This window comes from Eubalaena glacialis, chromosome 10, assembly GCF_028564815.1.
Source record: "Eubalaena glacialis isolate mEubGla1 chromosome 10, mEubGla1.1.hap2.+ XY, whole genome shotgun sequence".
Taxonomy (NCBI): domain Eukaryota; kingdom Metazoa; phylum Chordata; class Mammalia; order Artiodactyla; family Balaenidae; genus Eubalaena; species Eubalaena glacialis.
This window is the reverse complement of record NC_083725.1, coordinates 122,572,995-122,593,482: the sequence shown is the minus strand read 5'-3', so window position 1 is coordinate 122,593,482 and position 20,488 is coordinate 122,572,995. Positions and strand designations below refer to the sequence as shown.

Here is a 20,488-nt window from a genome sequence, read left to right as displayed (position 1 = left end):
CACCCCTGGTTCATCTGCAACCCCTGGAGGCTCTGGGGACAATCGAGTTGGGAGGAGAGCTGAGAGGGGTTATAAATGTGTGGTGAGGCGGGGGCTTTGGTGCTGCCCCTCAAGGGAAAAGTCATCAAAGGAGAGAGGGGCCGGGCAGGAGGAGTGACGTGGGTGTCAGAGAGCTGCGGGGCCGCGGGGAGGAGGAAGGACAGAGGGAGTGGTGGCAGTGAGGGTGCTGCCCGGGGGCTGCGGACAGTGGGGTTGTGGGGGACACAAAGGAAGAGGGGAGAGGGAATTTTCAGCTACTGCCCTGAGCATGGCACTTTGGGCAGAGGGAGAAACTCCTAAAGAGTGATGTGGGCAAACCCTCGTACCAGCCCTCAGAGGAGCTGAAGCCCAGAGTGACACTGTGTCTGGAGATCCCAGCACCAACCTGATGGTTTCTGCATGTGGCTGTGGACCTGAGCCGGGAGGCTGTCCAGCTTCCGGTGGGCTCTGCTGGGGATCCGTGGGGACTTGGGACCTAAGTGTGATGGTCTGCTGCACCTTGAACTGGAATCATCCCACCCCTGATCCAGGCAACAGCAGCACCAGCGCCACCAGCTGCTGGATTTTGATGCCAATTCGCCAGACTTGAGCCACGCTGGTTCCTGGAATACTCTCAAGGTCGAGGGCACTGGTAGGGTCGGAGCCACACATCTCGGGAGAACAGCCTTTGGTGATGGACTTTAGGCTGGACACGTGACCCAGACTCCCTACAGCTGAGTGTGGCCCCATGAGTAATTTCTGGCCCAGAGGGCGGGTGGGAGTGACATGTGCACATCCTGGTCATGCCCTTGAGGGAGGGGCATGCCTTCAGCCCTGGCTGGTGGTGACCAGCTCCCCCAGGCTAATACGGGAGGGGGGGCAGCCCCCCCAACTGGGAGCTGGGTCCCTGACCCCCCAGAGCTTCCCTGTGGGCCCTGCCACTGCTCAGGCCCGGGCTGTTTCTGTCTTGTGTAAGCCACAGTCAGGGTCCATCACAGCCGCTGAGCTGGCCGTGACGCTCGCCCAGGGCTGTGGGAACCAGGTGCGTGGACAGAAGCCAGCTCGCCTGGCACTGGCGCGTTCGCCAGGCTAAGGCCGCTTGCAAGACTCCCTCTCCGAGTCAAAAACTGGAATTAATGTTTCTGAAACGTCTTTAGTGAGATATGATTCACATGCCATAAGATTCACCCATTTAAAGTGTGTAATTCAGTGCTTCTGGGTACAGCCACAGAGTTGTTCGGCCATCACCACAGTCAAATCTAGAACATTCCGTTGTTCCAAAAAGAAGGCCCCTACCCATTAGCAGTCACCCCCATTCCTCTCCCTCCCAGCCCCCAGCAACCTCTAATCCACTTTCTACCTCTGTGGATTTGCCTGTTCTGGACATTTCACATGAATGGAATTGTGCAATATTTGTCCTCGTGGGTCTGGCTTTCTTCACTGGGCATAAGGTTTTCAGGGTTCTTCCATATTGTGACATGGATCAGAGCTGCATTCCTTTTTTGGCTGAATAATATTCTGTCGTGTGGTTAAACCACATGGTGTTTTTCCATTCATCCATTGACATCTGGGTTGTTTGCACTTTGGGGCTATTAGGAATGAGGCTGCTACGCATATTAGTGTAGGAGTTCTTGTGTGGATGTTGTGTCTTCGTTTCCCTGGGGCAGGTAGATAGCTCAGAGTTGATTACTGGGTCGTACGTGGCGCCATGTGTAACATTTTGAGGCGCTGCCACAGTGGTTCCCAAGGTGGCTGCACCACGTTCCTTCCCACGAGTGGGGGAGGAGAGTTCTCGTTTCTCCACATCCTCACCAACACTTGCTACTGTCCATCGCTTTTATTACAGCCATCCTCCCGGGTGTGAAGTGGTACCACATTATGAGTTTGTGTTTGTTTGTTTGTTTGTTTTAGCTGAGCCACGAGGTTTGTGGGATCTTAGTTCCCCATCCAGGGACCGAACCCAGGCCCTAGGAGTGAAAGCTCGGAGTCCTAACCACTGGACCTCCAGGGAATTTCTTATGTTTTTTTTTTTTAATAGACTTTATTTTTTGGAGCAGTTTTAAGTTTACAGAAAAATTTCCCAGAAAGTACAGAGAGTTGTTATACCCTCCAGTTTCCCCTATTACTAACACTGCATTAGTGTGGTACATGTGTTACAGCTGATGAACCCATATTGATACATTATTCTTAAGTAAAACCCATACGTTGGGATTCACTCTTGGTGTTGTACATTCTGTGGTTATGGACACATGCATAACGTCATGCGTCCACCATTATAGCATCACACAGAGCAGCTTCACTGCCATAAACAACCCCTGAGCTCCACCTGTTCACCCCTCCCTCCCCAACCCCTGGCAACCACTGATCTTTTCACTGTCTGCCTTTTCCGCACTGTCAGCGAGTCGGCCTCATACAGTAGATAGCCTTTTCAGACTGACTGCTTTCCCCGAGCTTATGCATTCACGGTTCTTGCATGTCTTTTCCTGGCTCGATAGCTCGTTTCCTCTCATCACTGATTAAACACTCCATTACATGGATGCAGCAGAATGGGTTTATCCACTCACCTCTTGAAAACATCTGTCTCCAAGTTTTAGCAAGTATGAATAGAGCTGCTATAAATATCTGTGTCCAGGTTTTTGTGTGCATGCAAGTTTTCTGCTTATTTGGGTAAACATCTAGGAGTGCTATAGCCGGATTGTCTGGTAAGCCTGTGTTTAGCTCTGTTGGAAGCCGCCAAGCTGTCTTGCACCGCGGCTGTTCCACTTTGCGTTCCCTCCAGCAGTGAGGAGAGTTCCTGTTGCTCCACATCCTCACCAGCATTTGGTGTTGGCGGTGTTCTGGATCTTCGCCATTCCAATATGTATGTACTGGTATCCCGCTGTTTTAATTTGCATTTCCCTGATGACATATGATGCTGAGCATCTTTTCATATGATATTTGCCACCTAAATAGCTTCTTTAGTGAGGTGAGGTGTCCAGATCATTTGACCATTTTTTAAGCAGGCCGTTTGTTTTCTTATTGTTGAGTCTGGAAAGCCCTGTATATTTTGGAAAACAGTCCTTTATCAGATATGTCTTTTGCAAAATTTTCTCCCAGGGGATTTTCCTGGTGGTCCAGTGGACAAGACTCCGTGCTCCCAATGCAGGGGGCCAGGGTTCAATCCCTGGTCAGAGAACTAGATCCTGCATGCTGCAACTAAAGATCCCACACGCGGCAACAAAGATCCCAGGTACTGCAACTAAGAACCAGTGCAGCCAAATAAATAAATAAATATCTATATATTTTTTAATTTCTCCCAGTCTTTGGCTTGTCTTTTCATTCTCTAACCGTGTCTTTTGCAGAGCAGAAGTTTTTAATTTTAATTGCATCAGATGTATCAATTTGTTTCATGAATCATACCTTTGGTGTTGTGTCTAAAACATCATTGCCAAAAAGCCAAGGTCACTAGATTTTCTTCTAAAAGTTGTATTATTTTGCATTTCACATTTAGGTATATGATCCATTTCAAGGTAATTTTTGTGAAAGGTGTAAAGTCTCCGTCCAGATTAGTTTTTCCCCGGGGATGTCCAGTTGTTTCAGTGCCATTTGTTGAAAAAGACTCTCCTTTCTCCACTGTATTGCCTTTGCTCCTTCGTCAAGGCTGACTTGGCTGTATCTGCGTGGGTCTACGTCTGGGCTCTCTATTCTGTTCCACCGATGTATTCATCTAGTCTGTTGCCAGCACCACACAGTCCTGGTCACTGTAGCTTCACAGAAAGTCCCGAAAGCAGGGGGTGTCAGTCTCCCAACAACGTTCTCATTCACCATCATGTTGGCTATGCTGGGCCTATTGCCTCTGCATGAAAACTTCAGCATCAGCTTGTAAACATCCACAAAATAACTTGCCTGGATATTGATTGGGACTGCATTGAATCTATAGTCCAATCTGGGGAGAATTGATACTTTAATAATATTGAGTCTTCCCATCCATGGAACATGAAATATCTCTCCATTGATCTAGATCCTTGATTTCTTTCATCAGAGCTTTGTAGTTTTCCCCATATAGATGTTGCACATACTTTGCTAGATCTATGCCTATGTGTTTCACTTTCTTTGGAGCTAATGTAAATTATATATGTTTTAAAATTTCAATTGTTCATTGCTGGCATATAGAAAAGCAAGTGAATTTGTATATTAACCTTGTATCCTGTAACCTTGCTATAACTACTTATTACTTCCAGGAGTCTTTGGAATTTTCTAGATAGACAATCTTGTGTGAAAAAAAAGAGTTTATTTTTCCCTTCCCAATCTGTATATACTTTACTTTTTTGGTCTTATTGCATAGGCTAAGATTTCCTTTGTTGACTGTAAGTGGTGAAAAGGAATATCCTTGTCTTGTTCCTGATCTTAGAGGAAAAGCATCTAGTTTCTCACCGGTAAATGTGATGTTAGCAGTAGGCTTTTTTGTAGATATCGTTTCTTAAGCTGAAAAAGTTCCCCTCTATTCTTGTTTGCTGAGAGTTTTTATCACGAATGGGTGTTGGGTTTGTCAAATGTGCTTTTGTGTGTGTGTGTTTATTGATATGATGATGTGATTTTTCTTCTTTAGCCCGTTGATAGATGGATTACACTGATTGATTTTTTTTTAATACTAAACCAGCCTTGCTTACCTGGGATAAATCTCACTTGGTTGTGGTGTATAATTCATTTTACACATGTTGGATTCAATTTGCTAATATTTTGTTGAAGAGTTTTGCATCTATCCATGAGAGATATTGATTTATTATTTTCCTTTCTTATAATGTCTTTGTCTAGTTTCGGTATTAAGGAAATGTGGCTTCATAGTATGAGTTAGGAAGTGTTCCCTCTGCTTTAATTTTCTGGAAGAGATTGTAGAGAACTGTTATAATTTCTTAAAATGTTTAGTAGAATTGACCAGTGAACCCATCTGGGCCTGGTATTTTCTGTTTTGGAAGGTTATTAATTGGTGATTCAATATATTTAATAGATATTGGCATATTCATGTTATCTACTTCTCCTTGTGTGAGTTTTGGTAGATTGCGTGTTGCAAAGAATTGATCCATTTTATCTAGGTTATCAAACTTGTGCACATTGTGTTGTGCATAATATTCCTTTATTGTCCTTATAATGTCCATGAGATGGCCCCTTTTTCATCTCTGATATCAGTAATTTGTACCTTACCTCTTTTTTTCTTGGTTAGCCTGGCTAGAGGCTTATTAATATTATTGATCATTTCAAATAACTAGTTTTTCATTCTTTGATTTTCTCTCAACTTCCTGCTTTCAAAAGGTTTCACTGATTTCTGCTCTAATTTTCATTATTTCCTTTTTCTGCTTACTTGGACCTAATTTGCTTTTCTTTTTCTAGTTTCTTAAGGTAAAAGTTTATATTGTTGATCTTAGATCATTCTTCTTTTCTAATATGTGCATTCAATGCTATACATTTCCCTCTAAGCACTGCTTTAGATGAATCCCACAAATGTTGATAAGTTGTATTTTCAATTTCATTTTGTTAAAAATATTTTAAAATTTCTCTTGAGATGTCTTCTTTGTCCATTGTGTTATTTGCAAGTATGCTGTTTAATCTCAAAATAGTTTGGAATTTTCTAGCTATCTTTCTGTTATTGATTTCTGGTTTAATTCCACTGTGGCTTGAGAACAGACATTGTATGATTTCTGCTCTTTTAAATTTGTTAAGATGTGTTTTAAGGCCCAGAATGTGGTCTTTCTTGGTGAATGTTCCATATGAGCCTGAGAGGAATTCTGTGTATTCTGCTGTTGTTGGATGAAGTAGTCAATAGATATAATTATATCCAGTTGATTGATGGTGTTATCGAGTTCAACTATGTCCTTACCTATTTACTGCCTGCTAGATCTGTCAATTACTGGTAGAAGGCTGTTGAAGTTTCCAAATATAATGGTGGATTCATCTATTTCTCCTAGCAACTCTATCAGTTTCTTCCTCATGCATTTGACTCTCTATTGTTAGGCACATACACATTAAGGATGGTTACATCTTCTTGGAGAATTAATTCTTTCATCATTATGTATGAAATTACTAAACCTACTCCAGTTTTTTTCCAGTTTAATTGAGATATAATTTACATACAACCATGTATAAGTTTAAGGTGTACAGCATAATAATTTGAGTTACATATACTGCGAAATGATTACCACAGTAAGTTTAGCTAACATACATCATCTCATATAAACACCAAAAAAAAGGAAAGAAAGAAAAGAAAAAGAAAAATTACTTTTTTTTCTCCCGTGATGAGAACTCTTAGGATTTACTCTTTTAACAACTGTCATATATAACATACAGCAGTGTTGGCCATGTATCATTTCACGTATGCACACAGCAGTGTTGGCCATAGTCATCATGCAGTACATTGCATCCCTAATACTCATTTACCTTATAACTGGAAGTTTATGTCTTCTGTTCATCTTCATCCATCCAGTTTTCTTTGATTTGTGTTAACATGGTATATCTTTCTTAATTCCTTTACTTTTAACACATCTGTGTCGTTATATTTAATGTGGGTTCCTTGTGGACAACATATAGTTGGGTCATTTTTTTATCCACTCTGATAGTCTCTTTCTTTCACTGGTGTATTTAGATCATTTACATTTAAACTGATTATTGATATAGTTGGATTAATATTTATCATATTTATAACTGTTTTCTATTTGATGCTTTTGTCTTTGTTTCCTTTTTGTCTTCCACTCTTTTTCTACCTTCTCTGGGTTTGAGTATTTTACATGATTCTGATTTCTCTCCTCTCTTAACATATCAATTATACTTCTTTAAATGCTTTAGTGGTTTCCCTAGAGTTTGCAATCTACCTTTACAATTAATCTAAATCCATTTTCAAATGATAGTATATCCCTTCGCAGGTAGTGCAAGTACCTTATAACAGAGTACCCCCAGTTCTTCCTTCCCATCCCTTGTAACATTGTCACCATATGTTTCCCTTTTCCACAAGCTACCATCATCTAATGTATTGCTATCATTATTTCGAGCAAACTGATAGATTAGCTAAGTATAAGAAAAACAAAAGATTTTATTTTACCTTCATTTATTTCTTCACTAATGTTCTTTATTTCTTTATGTAGATCTGAATTTTGACCTGTATCATTTTCCTTCTCTTTGAAGAACTTCTTTTAACATTTCTTGCAGGACTGCTCTACTGGTGAAAAATTCCTTCAATTTTTGTTTGTATGAGAAAGTCTTTATTTCTCCTTCACATCTGTAGTATAATCTCACTGGGTAAAGAATTCTAAATTGGTGGATTTTTTCTTTCATCAGCTTAAGTATTTCATTCCATGCTCTTGCTTGCATGGTTTCCGAAGAGAAGTCTCATGTAATCCTTATCCTTGTTGCTGTTGGTAAGGTGGGGGTATTTTTCTCTCTGGCTTCTTTCCAAATTTCTCTTTGAGTGAGAAAGGAAAGCTAAAGAAAGCTGGGGTTGAATATTTTCCTTCCCCCCAGGTAGGTTGGGCTCTGTTAAAATCCATATTGGATGCCAAGAGGGAAGGCCATGTGAAGTCCCTGGAAGAAGACAATGATCTACGTGTCAGAGAGAAAGGCCTTAGAAGAAACCAGCTCTGCTGACATCTTCGTCTCAAACTTGTAGCCACCAGAACTTCTGAAGGCTAAGAAATAAGACATCTGCCTCCAAAACTCCCAGTGGACAAGAGTATAAAAGGAATGGAATTACTGCAATAAAACACCTCATTAAGAAAAAGGGGAATGAGAACATGTTATACTAATTGATTTCTGGATGTCAAGCTACTGGGTTAAGTCCCATTTAGTCATGGTTTATAATTCTTCTTCTTTTTTTTTTTTTTAAATGTTAGTGGTCTCCCTAATTAATACCATTTGGAATTCTACCTTATGGTCTAGTGTTTTGTTTTATTTTATTATTATTACTTTTTAAATTTTATTTATTTATTTATTTATTTATTTGGCTGCACCAGGTCTTAGTTGCGGCAGGTGGGCTCCTTAGTTGTGGCATGCGAACTCTTAGTTGAAGTCTGCATGTGGGATCTAGTTCCCAGACCAGGGATCGAACCCAGGCCCCCTGCATTGGGAGTACCGAGTCTTATCCACTGTACCACCAGGGAAGTTATTATAATTCTTCTTATATGTTAACAAATTCTGTTTGCTAGTAGTTTGCTGAGGATTTTTTGTGTCTATATTTATCAGGGATGTTGGTTTTTAGTTTTCTTGTGTTATGTTTGCCTGTTTTGGATATCAGGGTCATATGGCCTCATAGAATGAATTGAGAAGTATTCCCTCTATTTATATTTTTTGCAAGAGTTCGTGAAGGATTGATAGTAATTCTTCTTTAAATGTTTGGTAGAATCACCAGTGATGCCATCTGGGCCTGGGCTTTTCTTTGTGAAAAGTTTTTGATTATTAATTCAAACTTTTTACTGTATAGATCTATTCAGATTTTAACATTTCTTTTGAGTCAGTTTCAGTAGTTTGTGTCTTCCTAGGAATTTGTCCATTTCATCTAAGCTATGTAATTTGTGGGCATGTAGCGGAGTTGGTCAGCTGCAGGTCCATCTTTGTCCTCCCCGTACCCACTCCTCCAGAAAAGTAGGTGTGGAGCCCTCGATGCTTCTTTCTCTGTGGTCAAGATGTAAAGTGGGATCAGAATAGGGGAAGAAGCACACAAAGTGCTCAAAAACTAGGCTTTTCAAAGGCAGGAGGACTAAGAGGAGGGGAACCCCGAAGGAGGAGTGGCTGCTGTTGAGGGCACAGTCACATGGACGCCAGGGAGACCTCATTACAAGCTGCCATGAGGACAAAACTTGGGAGTGAGGAAGAGAGGATCAAAGATTTTCATGAAATTTTGTTGGATAGTAAAATCCTGTGGGAGGGACTTGGAGGAAACTGACAATGTAATCTAAAATATTTGTTAAAGATGTAAAAGTCATACCTTTTGGGGACTTCCCTGGTGGCACAGTGGTTAAGAATCCACCTGCCATTGCAAGGGACACGGGTTCAAGCCCTGGTCCGGGAAGGTCCCTCATGCCGCGGAGCAGCTAAGCCCGCAGGCCACAACTACTGAAGCCAGCGCGCCTAGAGCCCGTGCTCCGCAACAAGAGAAGCCACCGCAGTGAGAAGCCCATGAACCGCAACGAAGAGTAGCCAGCGCTCGCCACAACTAGAGAAAGCCCGCGCGCAGCAACGAAGACCCAACTCAGCCAAAATAATAATAAATAAATTTTTAAAAATAAAATAAAAGTCATACCTTTTGAAGTGGCCCTGCTGAACAGCTAAGCCTTGTGGGTGACACAAATCCAGAATGACTGGCGCTGCGTGCACGCTGGCTCCCCATCCTTGCCTCCGCTTGCTTTCTTTTTCTCACCAGTCTCCTGCCTTCTCTCATCTCCCCGCTTCTCCAACCCTCCGGCCGGCCCCTCCCTCTGCTCCCAACCCCCTCTCCTCATCCCCCTGCTTCCACATCTCACGTTGCGGCGAAGGTTCCTGGAAACCTTGGCTCCTGATATCAAAGCCTCCTCCAGGGCTGTTATCAGCAGGTGCTGAGAGTTCATGGGGGCACAGAGTCCACTCAAGGAGGGTCCATCTCAGGAGACAGGGATGACCTTGGCACCCCACATGACAGGCCCCAGGACCCCCCCCCCAGGCTGGCTGTGGCAGAACGCACCAGACAGACACAGCACCACCCCAAGCCCCACGTTACCTGGGCCCCAGGGCTATCTTAGTTCCTTTGACAAAAGGAAAAGACCATTTTGAGGAAAAGTTCATGGCCAGCAGAGCTAAGTGCTGGGGAGAGGTGAAGTGGAATCAGAACTGAAGTGGGTTTAGAAATATGGACATTCTTGGTGACCCCAGAAAACACAGGTTCATAGTGAGGGGTCATCCACAGAACGTGAGTGATGATAATAACATGCCTAGAGTGTGCCAGGTACATGCATTGCGGCTTTACTCCTCTCAACCCTCAACACTGAAGTGCCGTTACCGTGCCATTCTGCAGATGAGGAAACGGAGGCACAGAGAGGTTAAGTAACTTGTCCAAGGTCACCCAGCTATTGGATGGTGGAGCCAGGATTTGATCCCAGATAGTCTGGCTTAGGAGAGTGTGCTCTCTCTTCTGTCTAAAACAACATTGAAAGGGAGACCATTGAGTTGTACAGAACTTGCTTTCAAGAATTTATACTGTGGAGAGAGAAAAGTGCATGTGCATTTAGGAGAAACACAGCCGTGGCCTGTGTGGGAAGTCTGTCTGTGCAGCATCTCAGGGCTCAATGAGGGGATCAGTGAGGGCCGCACCGGGTCTTCCGGATGGGGCTGTGGCCAGGGGCCCCGTGATGGCCCAACGCTGTGCAGGGCCAGATTCTGTCCACAGCCGAGCTCTAAAACATCTGCTTGTGTTGTCTTGGCTGCTGCTTTCCCTGCCAAAGCCCCCTCTGCAGAATCCCAGCGTGTCAGAGGAGCTAAGTCAGGGGCCAGCAAGTCGAAGCATCTGGGACCCCACACAGGGTTCACAGCAGTCGTCCCTCTGGCAGCTGAGGCCAGACTTTGCTCAGGGCTTGTCTCCAGGACCCTAACTCTAAGGAGACCCTGCCCACTCCTCTGCTTTGCTGGGTGCTGCCCACACTGTGGTCTGGAGGGAGGGTCTCGTCCCTGCTCTGGGCCTGGTCCAGGTGGGGCTGCTTCAACACACCAGGCAGAGCCTCTCAGGGCTCTGTGGGAACAAAAGAGACTCGTTCACGTTCTTTAAAAAGCACAGAGTGCCCCTCCCACCAGGATGTGTGCTGGCGGTGTGTCCTCCAGGCTCTCCCCTCACCCATCCCGCTCTGTGCCCAGGAGGCTGCCTGTGTGGAGGGCAGCAGCAGGAGTTTAGGAGCAGGAGAGAGCGAGGAGGGTACCCTGGGGAAGGTGTGAGTGTGGATAAACAGCGCCTTCCCCTTCTTCTCCCTGCGCCTTCCTCGGGGAGAGGTGGGGACTGTCCATCTTAAATAGAAACAAAACTCGTAGGTAGACTGGGCACCTCTGTGGACCCTTTCCTCCTGGGGAAGGGGCAGCAGAACGGAGGCTCCCAGGACTCTGGGCTCCCTCCCCAAGGGCAGCTCTCAAGGCTCCTGAAGGAAGCAGGACTGAACACAGGGATGACCTGTGGAGCCGGAAAGGCAGTGATGATGCCACAGCCCCTCTTCTTGCAGACACACTCTCACAGAAATGCACACTCAGAGACATCCTGTGTTCATTTCCTGTGGCTGCTTAGCCATTACTACAAACTCGGTGGCTGAAAACAACACACGTTTATTCTCTTACAGTCGTGGAGGGCAGAAGTCTAAAGTCAGCTTCACTGGGCTGAGGTCCAGGTGGTGGCTCGGCCGCTCTCCCTCTGGAGGCCCCAGGGGAGACTGTCTTCCTTCTCCAGCTGAATCTCCAGCTTCTAGGGCTGTGTTCCTTGCCTCGTGGCCCCTTCCTCTATCCTCAAAGCCAGCAGTCTGGCCTCTTGCCTCAGTGTCACATTGCCTTCTGCCTGTGTGCCAAAGCGCCCTCTGTCTCCATCCTATGACACTTGTGATGACATTCAATAATAACTATGCAGGATAATCTCCCCATCTCAAGATCCTGAATTTAACCGCACCTGCAAAGCCCCTTTTGACATCTGAGGGAACATTCACAGGTTCCAGGAACTAGGAGCTGATATCTTTGGGGACTATTATATAGCCTACCATAGACACATTTACACAAACACAGTATTAGGGTGGTCACACCAACAGACACAGACATACACACACACCCACGTTTCACACAGGCAGACACCGTCAGTAGAAACCCACATTCACGGGGTCCCACGTGGTCACCCATCAGTCACACCCACTCCTCATGTCCAAAGCTCTTCCCATCAACCTGCTTAAGCCAGGTTTGGGAGGCCACAGAGCTCTTTCCTGTCCCATTTTCTCCTGGCTCCCAGGTGACAGCCTTCCTTTCCCCAATGACACTGTGCATGTCCCTCCTTTGCCACCTCTACCTAGGAAGCCCTCGCTCACCTCTGCCTTCAGAATTTAACCAATCTTGAGGCCTTAAAGTTTAAGGTCTTGTTCTGAGCCAGCCACCTCCTCCATACAGCCCACCTTGCTCTGCAGTTACCTCTCACAACCATGCCTCGCTGCCACACCCCATGGGTTCTCAGAGAACGTGAACTGAATAAAGGAACAGTAGAAAACCAAAGGTCACTGAGCAGAGCTCTTAAACACTGGTCGTGCGAAGGTGCCACAGTGCCTGAGTTTGGGAGCTTGGTGACTGTCGGACAGACATCTCAGTGTTGGCCGAGCTAGAGCACCTGGGTCTGGGGCATGGATGGGGCTGGACAATCCCCCTAGGATATGACTCCAGTTAGGCTAGGGAGGGGTCACCTCTCTGATCCCCACGTCTGCCCCTGAGGGCTAGACCTAGGGGCCAGACTCTGTGGACCAGCCAGAGGCTCCTACTCCAGGTGAGTGCTGGCTTTCAGAGTGGTCACTGGGAATCGGCTGGTCTCAGCCCTCTGGGTCCTCCACCTCATCCTGCTGACTTCCTGGGGCTTCACACCCCGTGTCCTTCACACATCCTTCCTCCGCTGTCCCCCAGGCTCAGTATTCTAGGGACTCCATCCCCGCAGAGGGCATCTGTGGGGTCTGTCCCCCACCAGGGGCTCAGTCTCAGCCTCTGGTGCAAGGCCCTCAGGCTGGGCCTCCCCAAAGGGTGCAGTGAGCACGGATGTCCTGGGGAATTCCGGAACGCAGCCTGGACCAGGTGGTGAGTCCAGCCCCCTGCTGAGGCCAACTGCTCCGGGCTCCTGGGGAAGAGAACGGAGGGAAAGGAGGGCAAAGGAGGAAAGGGGAGAGCACAGGCCCTGGTAGACATCTTATCTTGGACGTTTGACCTGGATGCGTGGAAAGAATGAGCAGAAAGGGAGGTGCGGAGCAGGAAGGCACCCCCTAACTCTGGGGTCAGCGGCGGCCAGTGCCCGCCCAAAGCTTTGGAACGCCTTGGAGCGAAGTCCTCGGTAGGGGTTCTGGGAGGAGAGGACGACCCTCACGGTAGAGCGCTATCGAGCGTTGGCCTGGAGCCACCTGGATAGATGGGGGCCGCGTCTAAGCCCCTACAACTCGTGGGCCCCGGGGCTGGAGTCCGGAGCGGCGGGGAGGGGCCGGGGTCACCGGGGCACGGCACGCGTGCTAACCCCGTGCGCCCGCCCTCAGCATGGAGCCCCGCGCTGCCGCCGCCCGGGAGCTGCTCCTGGCTGCGCTCGAAGACCTAAGCCAGGAGCGGTTGAAGCGCTTCCGCGACAAGCTGCGGGACGCGCCGCTGGACGGCCGCCGCAAACCGTGGGGGCGGCTGGAGGGCGCGGACGCCGTGGACCTCGCGGAGCACCTGATCCATTTCCACGGGCCGGAGCGCGCGCTAGACGCGGCGCAAAAGACCCTGAAGAGGGCGGGCGTGCGCGATGCGGCGGCGCGGCTCTAGGAGCAGCGGCGGCGGAGCGAGCGCGGGGTGGGGCTCGCCAGGGTCCCCGCCCTCCGTTCCCTTCCGCCTGGGCAGAGTCCCGGCCACAGGCCTCCATCCTTCCGCTTCCCCAGAAAAGCCCCGGAGCTCTTCCGGCCTGGGCGCGCTTCATCCACAAATTCGCGGGCCCCAGGGCTCCGATCCTGCGGGTGGCCCCGACCCCGGATTGCGCCCCTCCCCGCCCCGCACAGTCGGCGGGGCCTCACCGCAGTTCTCCCTTCCAGGGCTCGGCCCCAGCTCCTCGGCGCTGCTCTCCGTGTCCGGTAGGTCTCTCTCGGTGGGAGGCGCGGGCCCCGAGCTGTCCGGGCCTTGAGCCCTGGGTTTGGAGTACGAGTGTCCTCGAAGTCACTCGGAGGTTCCTGACAGCTGGTCCCAGGGAGGAGCGCGGATGGGAGGGGGACTGCGGCGCAACAGGGGAAACTGAGGTCTGAGCCCGGCGGGGAGGGCAACAGGCCCCTGAGAGTCGGCTGACACAGCCCGCCTCCTCCTCGACCCCCTGTTCCCCTCTCCTGTGTCCGGCCCTTCCCTGCCCCCAGAGTACAAGAAGAAATACCGAGAGCACGTGCTGCGGCAGCACGCCAAGGTGAGGGAGAGGGACGCTCGCTCCGTGAAGATCAGGGAGCGCTTCACCAAACTGCTCCTCGCGCCCGAAAGCGCTGCCCTGGAGCACGAGGCTCTGGGGCCCGCGGAGGAGCCGGAGCCGGACGCGCTCGGCGATCCGACACCCGCACCTTCAACCGCCTGCTCGGCCGCGACGGGGAGGGCCAGAGGCCGCCGACCGTGGTGCTGCAGGGCCCGGCGGGCGTCGGCAAGACCATGGCGGCCAGGAAAATCCTGTACGACTGGGCGGCGGGCAAGCTGTACCACGGCCAGGTGGACTTCGCCTTCTTCGTGTCTTGCCGCGAGGTGCTGGAGCGACCGGGCACGTGCAGCCTGGCCGACCTGGTCCTAGACCAGTACCCCGACCGCAACGCGCCGATGCGGCAGATGCTAGCGCAGTCCAAGCGGCTGCTGTTCATTCCGGACGGCGTGGACGAACTGCCGGCGCCAGGGCCCGCCGAGGCCAAGCCCTGCACAGACCCCCTTGAGGCCGCGAGCGGCGCGCGGGTGCTGGGCGGCCTGCTGAGCAAGGCGCTGCTGCCCACGGCCCGCGTGCTGGTGGCCGCGCGCGCCGCCGCCCCCGGGAGGCTGCAGAGCCGCCTGTGCTCCCCGCAGCGCGCCGAGGTGCGCGGCCCCTCCGACAAGGACAAGAAGTACTTCTACAAGTTCTTCCAGGACGAGTGGAGGGCGGAGCGTGCCTACCGCTTCGTGAAGGAGAAAGAGACGCTGTTCTCGCTGTGCTTCGCCGTGTGCTGGATCGTGTGCCCCGTTCTGCGCTAGCTGCTCCAGGCCCTGACCTGTCGCGCACCTCCAAGACCACCACGTCCGTACCTGCTTTTCATGGGCAGCGTCCTGAGCTCGGCGCCCGCGGCCGACACCCCGCCTGCAGGAAGAGCTGCGCAAGCTGTGCCGCCTGGCCTGCGAAGGCGTCCTCGGGGGCAGGGCGCAGTTCTCTGAGAAGGACCTGGAACGACTGGAGCTTTGCGGCTCCAAAGTCCAGACGCAGTTTCTCCGCAGGAAGGAGATGTGCCAGGCGTGCTGGAAACCGAGGTCACCTACCGGTTCATCGACCAGATCTTCCAGGAATTCTTAGCCGCACTGTCCTACCTGCTGGAGGACGAAGGGGCTCCCCAGACACCTGCTGGCGGCGTAGGGGCACTTCTGCGGGGGGACCCGGAGCTGCGTGGCCGCCTCGCGCTCACTACGCGCTTCCTTTTCGGGCTACTGAACGCAGAGAGGATGCGCGACATGGAGCACCACTTCGGCTGCGCGGTTTCAGAGCGCGGGAAGCAGGATGTCCTGAGGTGGGTGCAGGATCAGGGCCAGGGCTGCCCTAGGGCGGCGCCAGAGGGGACAGAGGGGACCCAAGCGCTCCGGGGCGCTGGGGAGTCAGAGGAGGAGGAGGGCGAGGAGCTCAACGACCTGCTGGAGCTGCTGTACTGCCTGTACGAGACGCAGGAGGACGCCCTTGTGGACCAGGCCCTGCGCGGCCTCCCCTAGCTGGCCCTGGAGCGAGTGCACTTCAGCAGAATGGACCTGGCCGTCCTGAGCTACTGCGTGCGGTGCTGCCCGGCGGGGCAGGCGCTGCAGCTGGTTAGCTGCAGACTGGCCACTGCACAGGAGAAGAAGAAGAGCCTGATGAAGCGGCTACAGGGCCGCCTGGGAGGCAGCTCGTGAGTCCCCAGAGCAGGGCGGCCCTCTCCAGCAGGCCCTCTGTGTGCGGCATGTGTGCATCTTATGCACTGAGGTGTCCATCTGGGCCTGGGGAGTGTGTCCAGACCTGACGCCTGCTCCCCACAGGAGAGGCACGACTTCAGGCTGGTTTTTCCCACCTCTTTGCAAGGCAGCTCCCAGGGTGTCCTCACCATGCCCCGCACCTCAGCACCCACGTCCGAGGCAACCCTCCCAGCGCTCCCCCCACCCACCATGATGCTCTCTCCTAATAAGTTCTGGCGTACACCACGCCCTCTGTGCCCTGAGCCTTCGCTGCTACTGTGCCCTCCACCCAGAATACTGTTCACTGCCTATCCTCAAAGCCTCTCCAAACCATCCCAGCTGGCCTGAGACCATTTTGGCCTCAGAAATGCCCCACTGACCACCGTATGCCGTGACATCTGCCCGTGCCCGTCTCCTCCACCAGACCCTCTGCTCCTCCAGGGGCAAAGCTCGTGCCGTTGTTTCTGTGCAGTTAATTCCAACCCAGCACCTGACTCAGGTGCTCAGCATCTGTTGGGAGAACAAATGTCAGGACGTTGACAGGGGCTGGGGCTGGGGATGCCCACCGTAGGTGCAAGGACAGGCCCACCTGGTGTGTGCAGGTGACATGCCTCCATGGGACTCACATAGACAGCTTCAGTGGGGAGGTGCTTGTGGTCACAGTTGAGTGGTTTCACTCTGGGCTTGGGATGAAGAGGGAGGAGGGTCCTGGCGCAGCTTGGGGGTGAGGGCAGAGGCAGCTCCGATACCTCGGGACCATAGGAAGGAGTCCTTTGCGGGAGTGAGGGATTGGAAGGGGCTGGGGCCTTCACCTTCCTTTCTCTCTTAGTAGCTCTCGAACCACCATGAGAAAACCCCCGGGCTCCCCACTGCATCCACTCTGCGAGTGGACCGACGGACAGTGTGGTCTGAACACCCTGACGCGAGTGAACATGCCCCCAGCCCTTCCCCTGGAAGGGACGCAGAGCAGGACACCCTGGGCAGGGACAGAGGTGTGGCCCTGTCTGGGGATGGCTGAGGGGACAGGCTGAGAACCTGTGGCCTCTGGTGTCCCTTGCTGGGGTCGACAGGCTCTGCCCACACAGGACAGAGGAGGGAAGAGGGGATGGGGGCAGGGCTCCAGTAGCAGCTTGGGTGCTACTTAGGACAGAGGGCTTGGCCCCAGTCGGAGTGGGAGCGGAGTACAGCTGAGCATCCTGGGGGAGGGGTGCAGAAGGCCAGACTGTATTCTCCTTCCCAAGGAAGGCTGCTAGGTGCTACTGTAGACTGCTGGGTGGTCCCTCTGGATTCTTACAAGCAGATATGGAAGGTGTTCAGAGCGCGGGCTCTGAGGCCAGTCTGCCTGCCTCTGTGCCCGTGACAGTCCAGTCTGTCTGAGCTTCAGTTTCATCCCCTGGGAAATAGAGCCAGTAGCTTCCACCTCAGAAGGTTGATGTGAGAATTAATGAGGCAGTAGTTAGTACATAATCTTTCCAATTACTGTTCACTACCACCAAGTAAGCAGAAAGTAAGAAAGAGTGTAGGAACTAGTACCGATGGGGCATGGTTAAATAGGTACAGTCATGTGTCAATGGTGACATGGTAACTTAACTTGGCATAAACATCAGGAGCCAAAACAGTGATCAGCTCACTTGGCCCATCAATTCTGCTGCCCAACTAAATGCATGAAGGTGTTCATCGCAGCGTTACTTATAACGCCCGACTGCTAGCGACTGGCTAACTAAATAAGCTCAGCCCACCTGCACTTGGTGGGTAATTATATGGAGTTAGACATATTGAGAATAAGGTCTCTTATTGGCTCATCCAAAAGCTCGTGGAGAATGTCCTGAGGGAAGAGGGGAGTGCAGTCCAGCAGGGACACACGTGGTGACAAAGGGCAGGAGAAGCTTTGTGGGGCCCAGGGAGGCAGGTGTGGAGCCAGCACGTCTGCAGACTGAACCTCAGCCCCCAGGGAGTGGGCAGCTTGCACAGCTGGGGACCCATGTACCTTCTGACCACAGGCTGTCCTGCTGCAAACTGCCCGACTTGGTCTGCAGAGACCTCTCTGAGGCCCTGACGGAGCTGGGCCTCTTCCACAGCTGGCGCAGCGAGGCCGGCCTGCGTGCGCTGAGTAAGGCCCTGGCCTGGCCCCAGGGCCGCTGCAGACACTCAGGTGAGGGCCGGCCTGGAAGGGACCAAGGCGGGGACGGGGGCTCCCATAGCAGCTCCTGCGGTCAACACTGGCCGCTAGGGTGCAGCAGCTGGGCCTCCAGGAGGCTCCCAGTACGTGTTTGGCCTGCTCCAGCAGAGCCCAGCGCTGACTACCCTGGACCTCAGTGGCTGCCAGCTGTCGGGGCCTATGGCGACCTACTTGTGTGCCGTCCTGCAGCTCCCAGGGTGCCGCCTGCAAAGCCTCAGGTGGGGGCAGCGCCGGGAAGGGTGCGGGAACACAGCCTCTCCACCCTGGCTTGGGGTGGGCGCCAGGGGCTTCCCCCAGACCTCACAGAGGAGTCCCACCCAGGGCCCTTCCGAGGGACCCCACTGACACTCAGCCCCTGGAGACCCACCCCCTAAATCCCTGACCCCAGCCCTGGGCTTCAACCACTCCGCCAGACCAAATGTCCATCTAGTGTCTGGTGCGCGTGGCCACAGTCTGGACCGACACGCTTTCACTCCCCTGAAGGCTCTGGCCCCTAGTCCCTACCCGCTCCCCCAGCCTCTGACAGCCCCCCTTAGTGGCCACCTCCCGTCACTGTGTGCCTTTGGCATAACCCAGGCCAACAGCGCCCCATCACTGCCTCCCCGAGCCCTGGCCTCCTGCCCCACCAACGCCACTCCCGTCCTCTGCGCACGGCTACAGTCTAACCTCCATGGAGCTGAGTGAGCTGCGGGCTGTGGGGACAGCAAAGGCGGGACTGGCCACCACCCACCCAGCCTCACAAAGGGCTCGGCAGTGCCCCCTGAGGCCCTGGGGGAGGGCTCTAGTCAGCCCTGCGGAGTAGCCCTACCCACTCCGAGGGCGAGAGGGTGGTGCTGTCTGCTGTGGGCAACTCTTTTGAGCCTGAGGGGCCCTGGACAGGCAGGTGGGAGACCCAGACAGACACGGCCCCTTACCTGCTCCTGGACAGCCCCCGAGACCTCCCCACACCCTGGGGACAGGTATGTCTCCGTCCTCCCCACCAGGAGGAGGGGCTCCCCTCCCCTAACCCCACTGCTGCCCCACCCACGTTCCTCTCCTGGGACCCTCCAGCCTTCCCACTGCAGGCGCCCCTCAGCAGCAAGGGTGATGCTGCGCACCCCCAGGAATTGAGAACCTACAGTGTGTTGGCCTTTACTTGGTGCAGGGTGACCCATTTGCTGATCCTGTGCCCATGCACAGTATGGGCACCCATAGCCCACTACTCGGCTCCAGCCATAGGGGATCAAGCAGGGGCTGCCCCTTGGCTGAAGGTAGGTAGGTCACTTCCCTCCTCAGGAATTTGGGTCTCAGCAGTAGGAGTGAAGCCATCCCTGAGGCTGTGTGGTCTGAGCCCAGAGGTGTCCACTCGCTGTCTGAGGACTTCAGAAACAGGCCAGAGGAGAGTGGGCATGGAGCCCCTGCGCCGGATGGCAGCTGTGATGGCACAGGTGGGGGCCAGCGCCCCGTGCACTGATGATAAATTCTCCCTGGGATTCGTTTTTGTTGGTTTCTGTTGCGCTGAGCCGGGCATCCTAACAGGTGCTCGAACTCTTCCGTTTGGTCCCCAGCCCATCTCAGTGGGACAGGGTTGTAGCCCCCGTTTCCCGGGTGAGCTCAGGGGAACAGCCTGATGCCGGAAGCTCTGACGTGAGGCTTGGCCTCGATGGGCAGGGCCAGCGACTGACAGCCCCCGAATCCTGAAGTCTTCTCTGCTCAACCCTGCTGGACTTGGCCAGCTTCTGGGACCCCAGTCAGCCCCTTCACTTCCCCAAATTCCCTTCCATAATCCATTTTCAAATCCAGTTATTCATTCCACAGAACAGACAAAAAATCCCTGCCCTCCTGGAGCTGGCATTCTAGGAGGAAGGGAAAGCAGGGGGCTGGGGGGATGGAGCCAATGGTTTCCTCCTACATGTAAGTAGTCTGGGAAAATCTGGTTGTGGACGAGGCATTTGAAAACGGAAGGAAGAGAGGGATCAACCCTAAGGATGTCCTGAAGAAAAGGCAGTGGGATAGCAAGTGTAAAGGCCACGAAGGGGCCTGTCTTGGTTGGCTCGGGCTGCTGTAACAAAATACCATACACTGGGTGGCTTGTCAACAGCATAAGTTTATTTCTCACAGTTCTGGAGGCTGGGATGTCCAAGGTTAAGATGCCAGTCAATCTGGTGTCTGGTGAGGACCCTCTCCCTGCAGATGGCTGTCTTCTGGCTGTGTCCCCACAGGGTAGAAAGAGGGCGAGCTCTCGGGCCTCTTCTTATAAGGGCAGTAATCCCGTTCTTGACAGCTCTTGACCTAATTATGTCCCAAAGGCCCCACCTCCAAATACCATCACACCGGGGATTAGAATTCAATGGATGGGTTTGGGGGGATCACATTCAGTCCATAGCAGGGAGCGTGCTTGGAATGGTGCAGAAGCAGCAAGGAAGCCAGGGTGGCAGCAGCGGGATGGGGGAGGGGCTG

General features: G+C 52.1%; 1 protein-coding gene across 1 annotated transcript; it reads left to right on the top strand.

The window, feature by feature from the left end:
* Positions 1-766: 766 nt before the first annotated feature.
* NLRP6 (NLR family pyrin domain containing 6) lies at positions 767-20,449 on the top strand. The gene is given in 16 exon segments (XM_061203819.1): positions 767-793; positions 938-1,060; positions 10,861-10,918; positions 12,451-12,502; positions 13,251-13,488; positions 13,688-13,817; positions 14,091-14,255; positions 14,258-14,938; positions 14,941-14,980; positions 14,982-15,029; positions 15,031-15,181; positions 15,184-15,827; positions 16,700-16,792; positions 17,871-18,022; positions 18,108-18,267; positions 18,933-20,449. Coding segments are annotated over 16 exon segments (3,489 nt in total). The 3' UTR covers positions 19,660-20,449.
* The last annotated feature ends 39 nt before the right edge of the window (positions 20,450-20,488 follow it).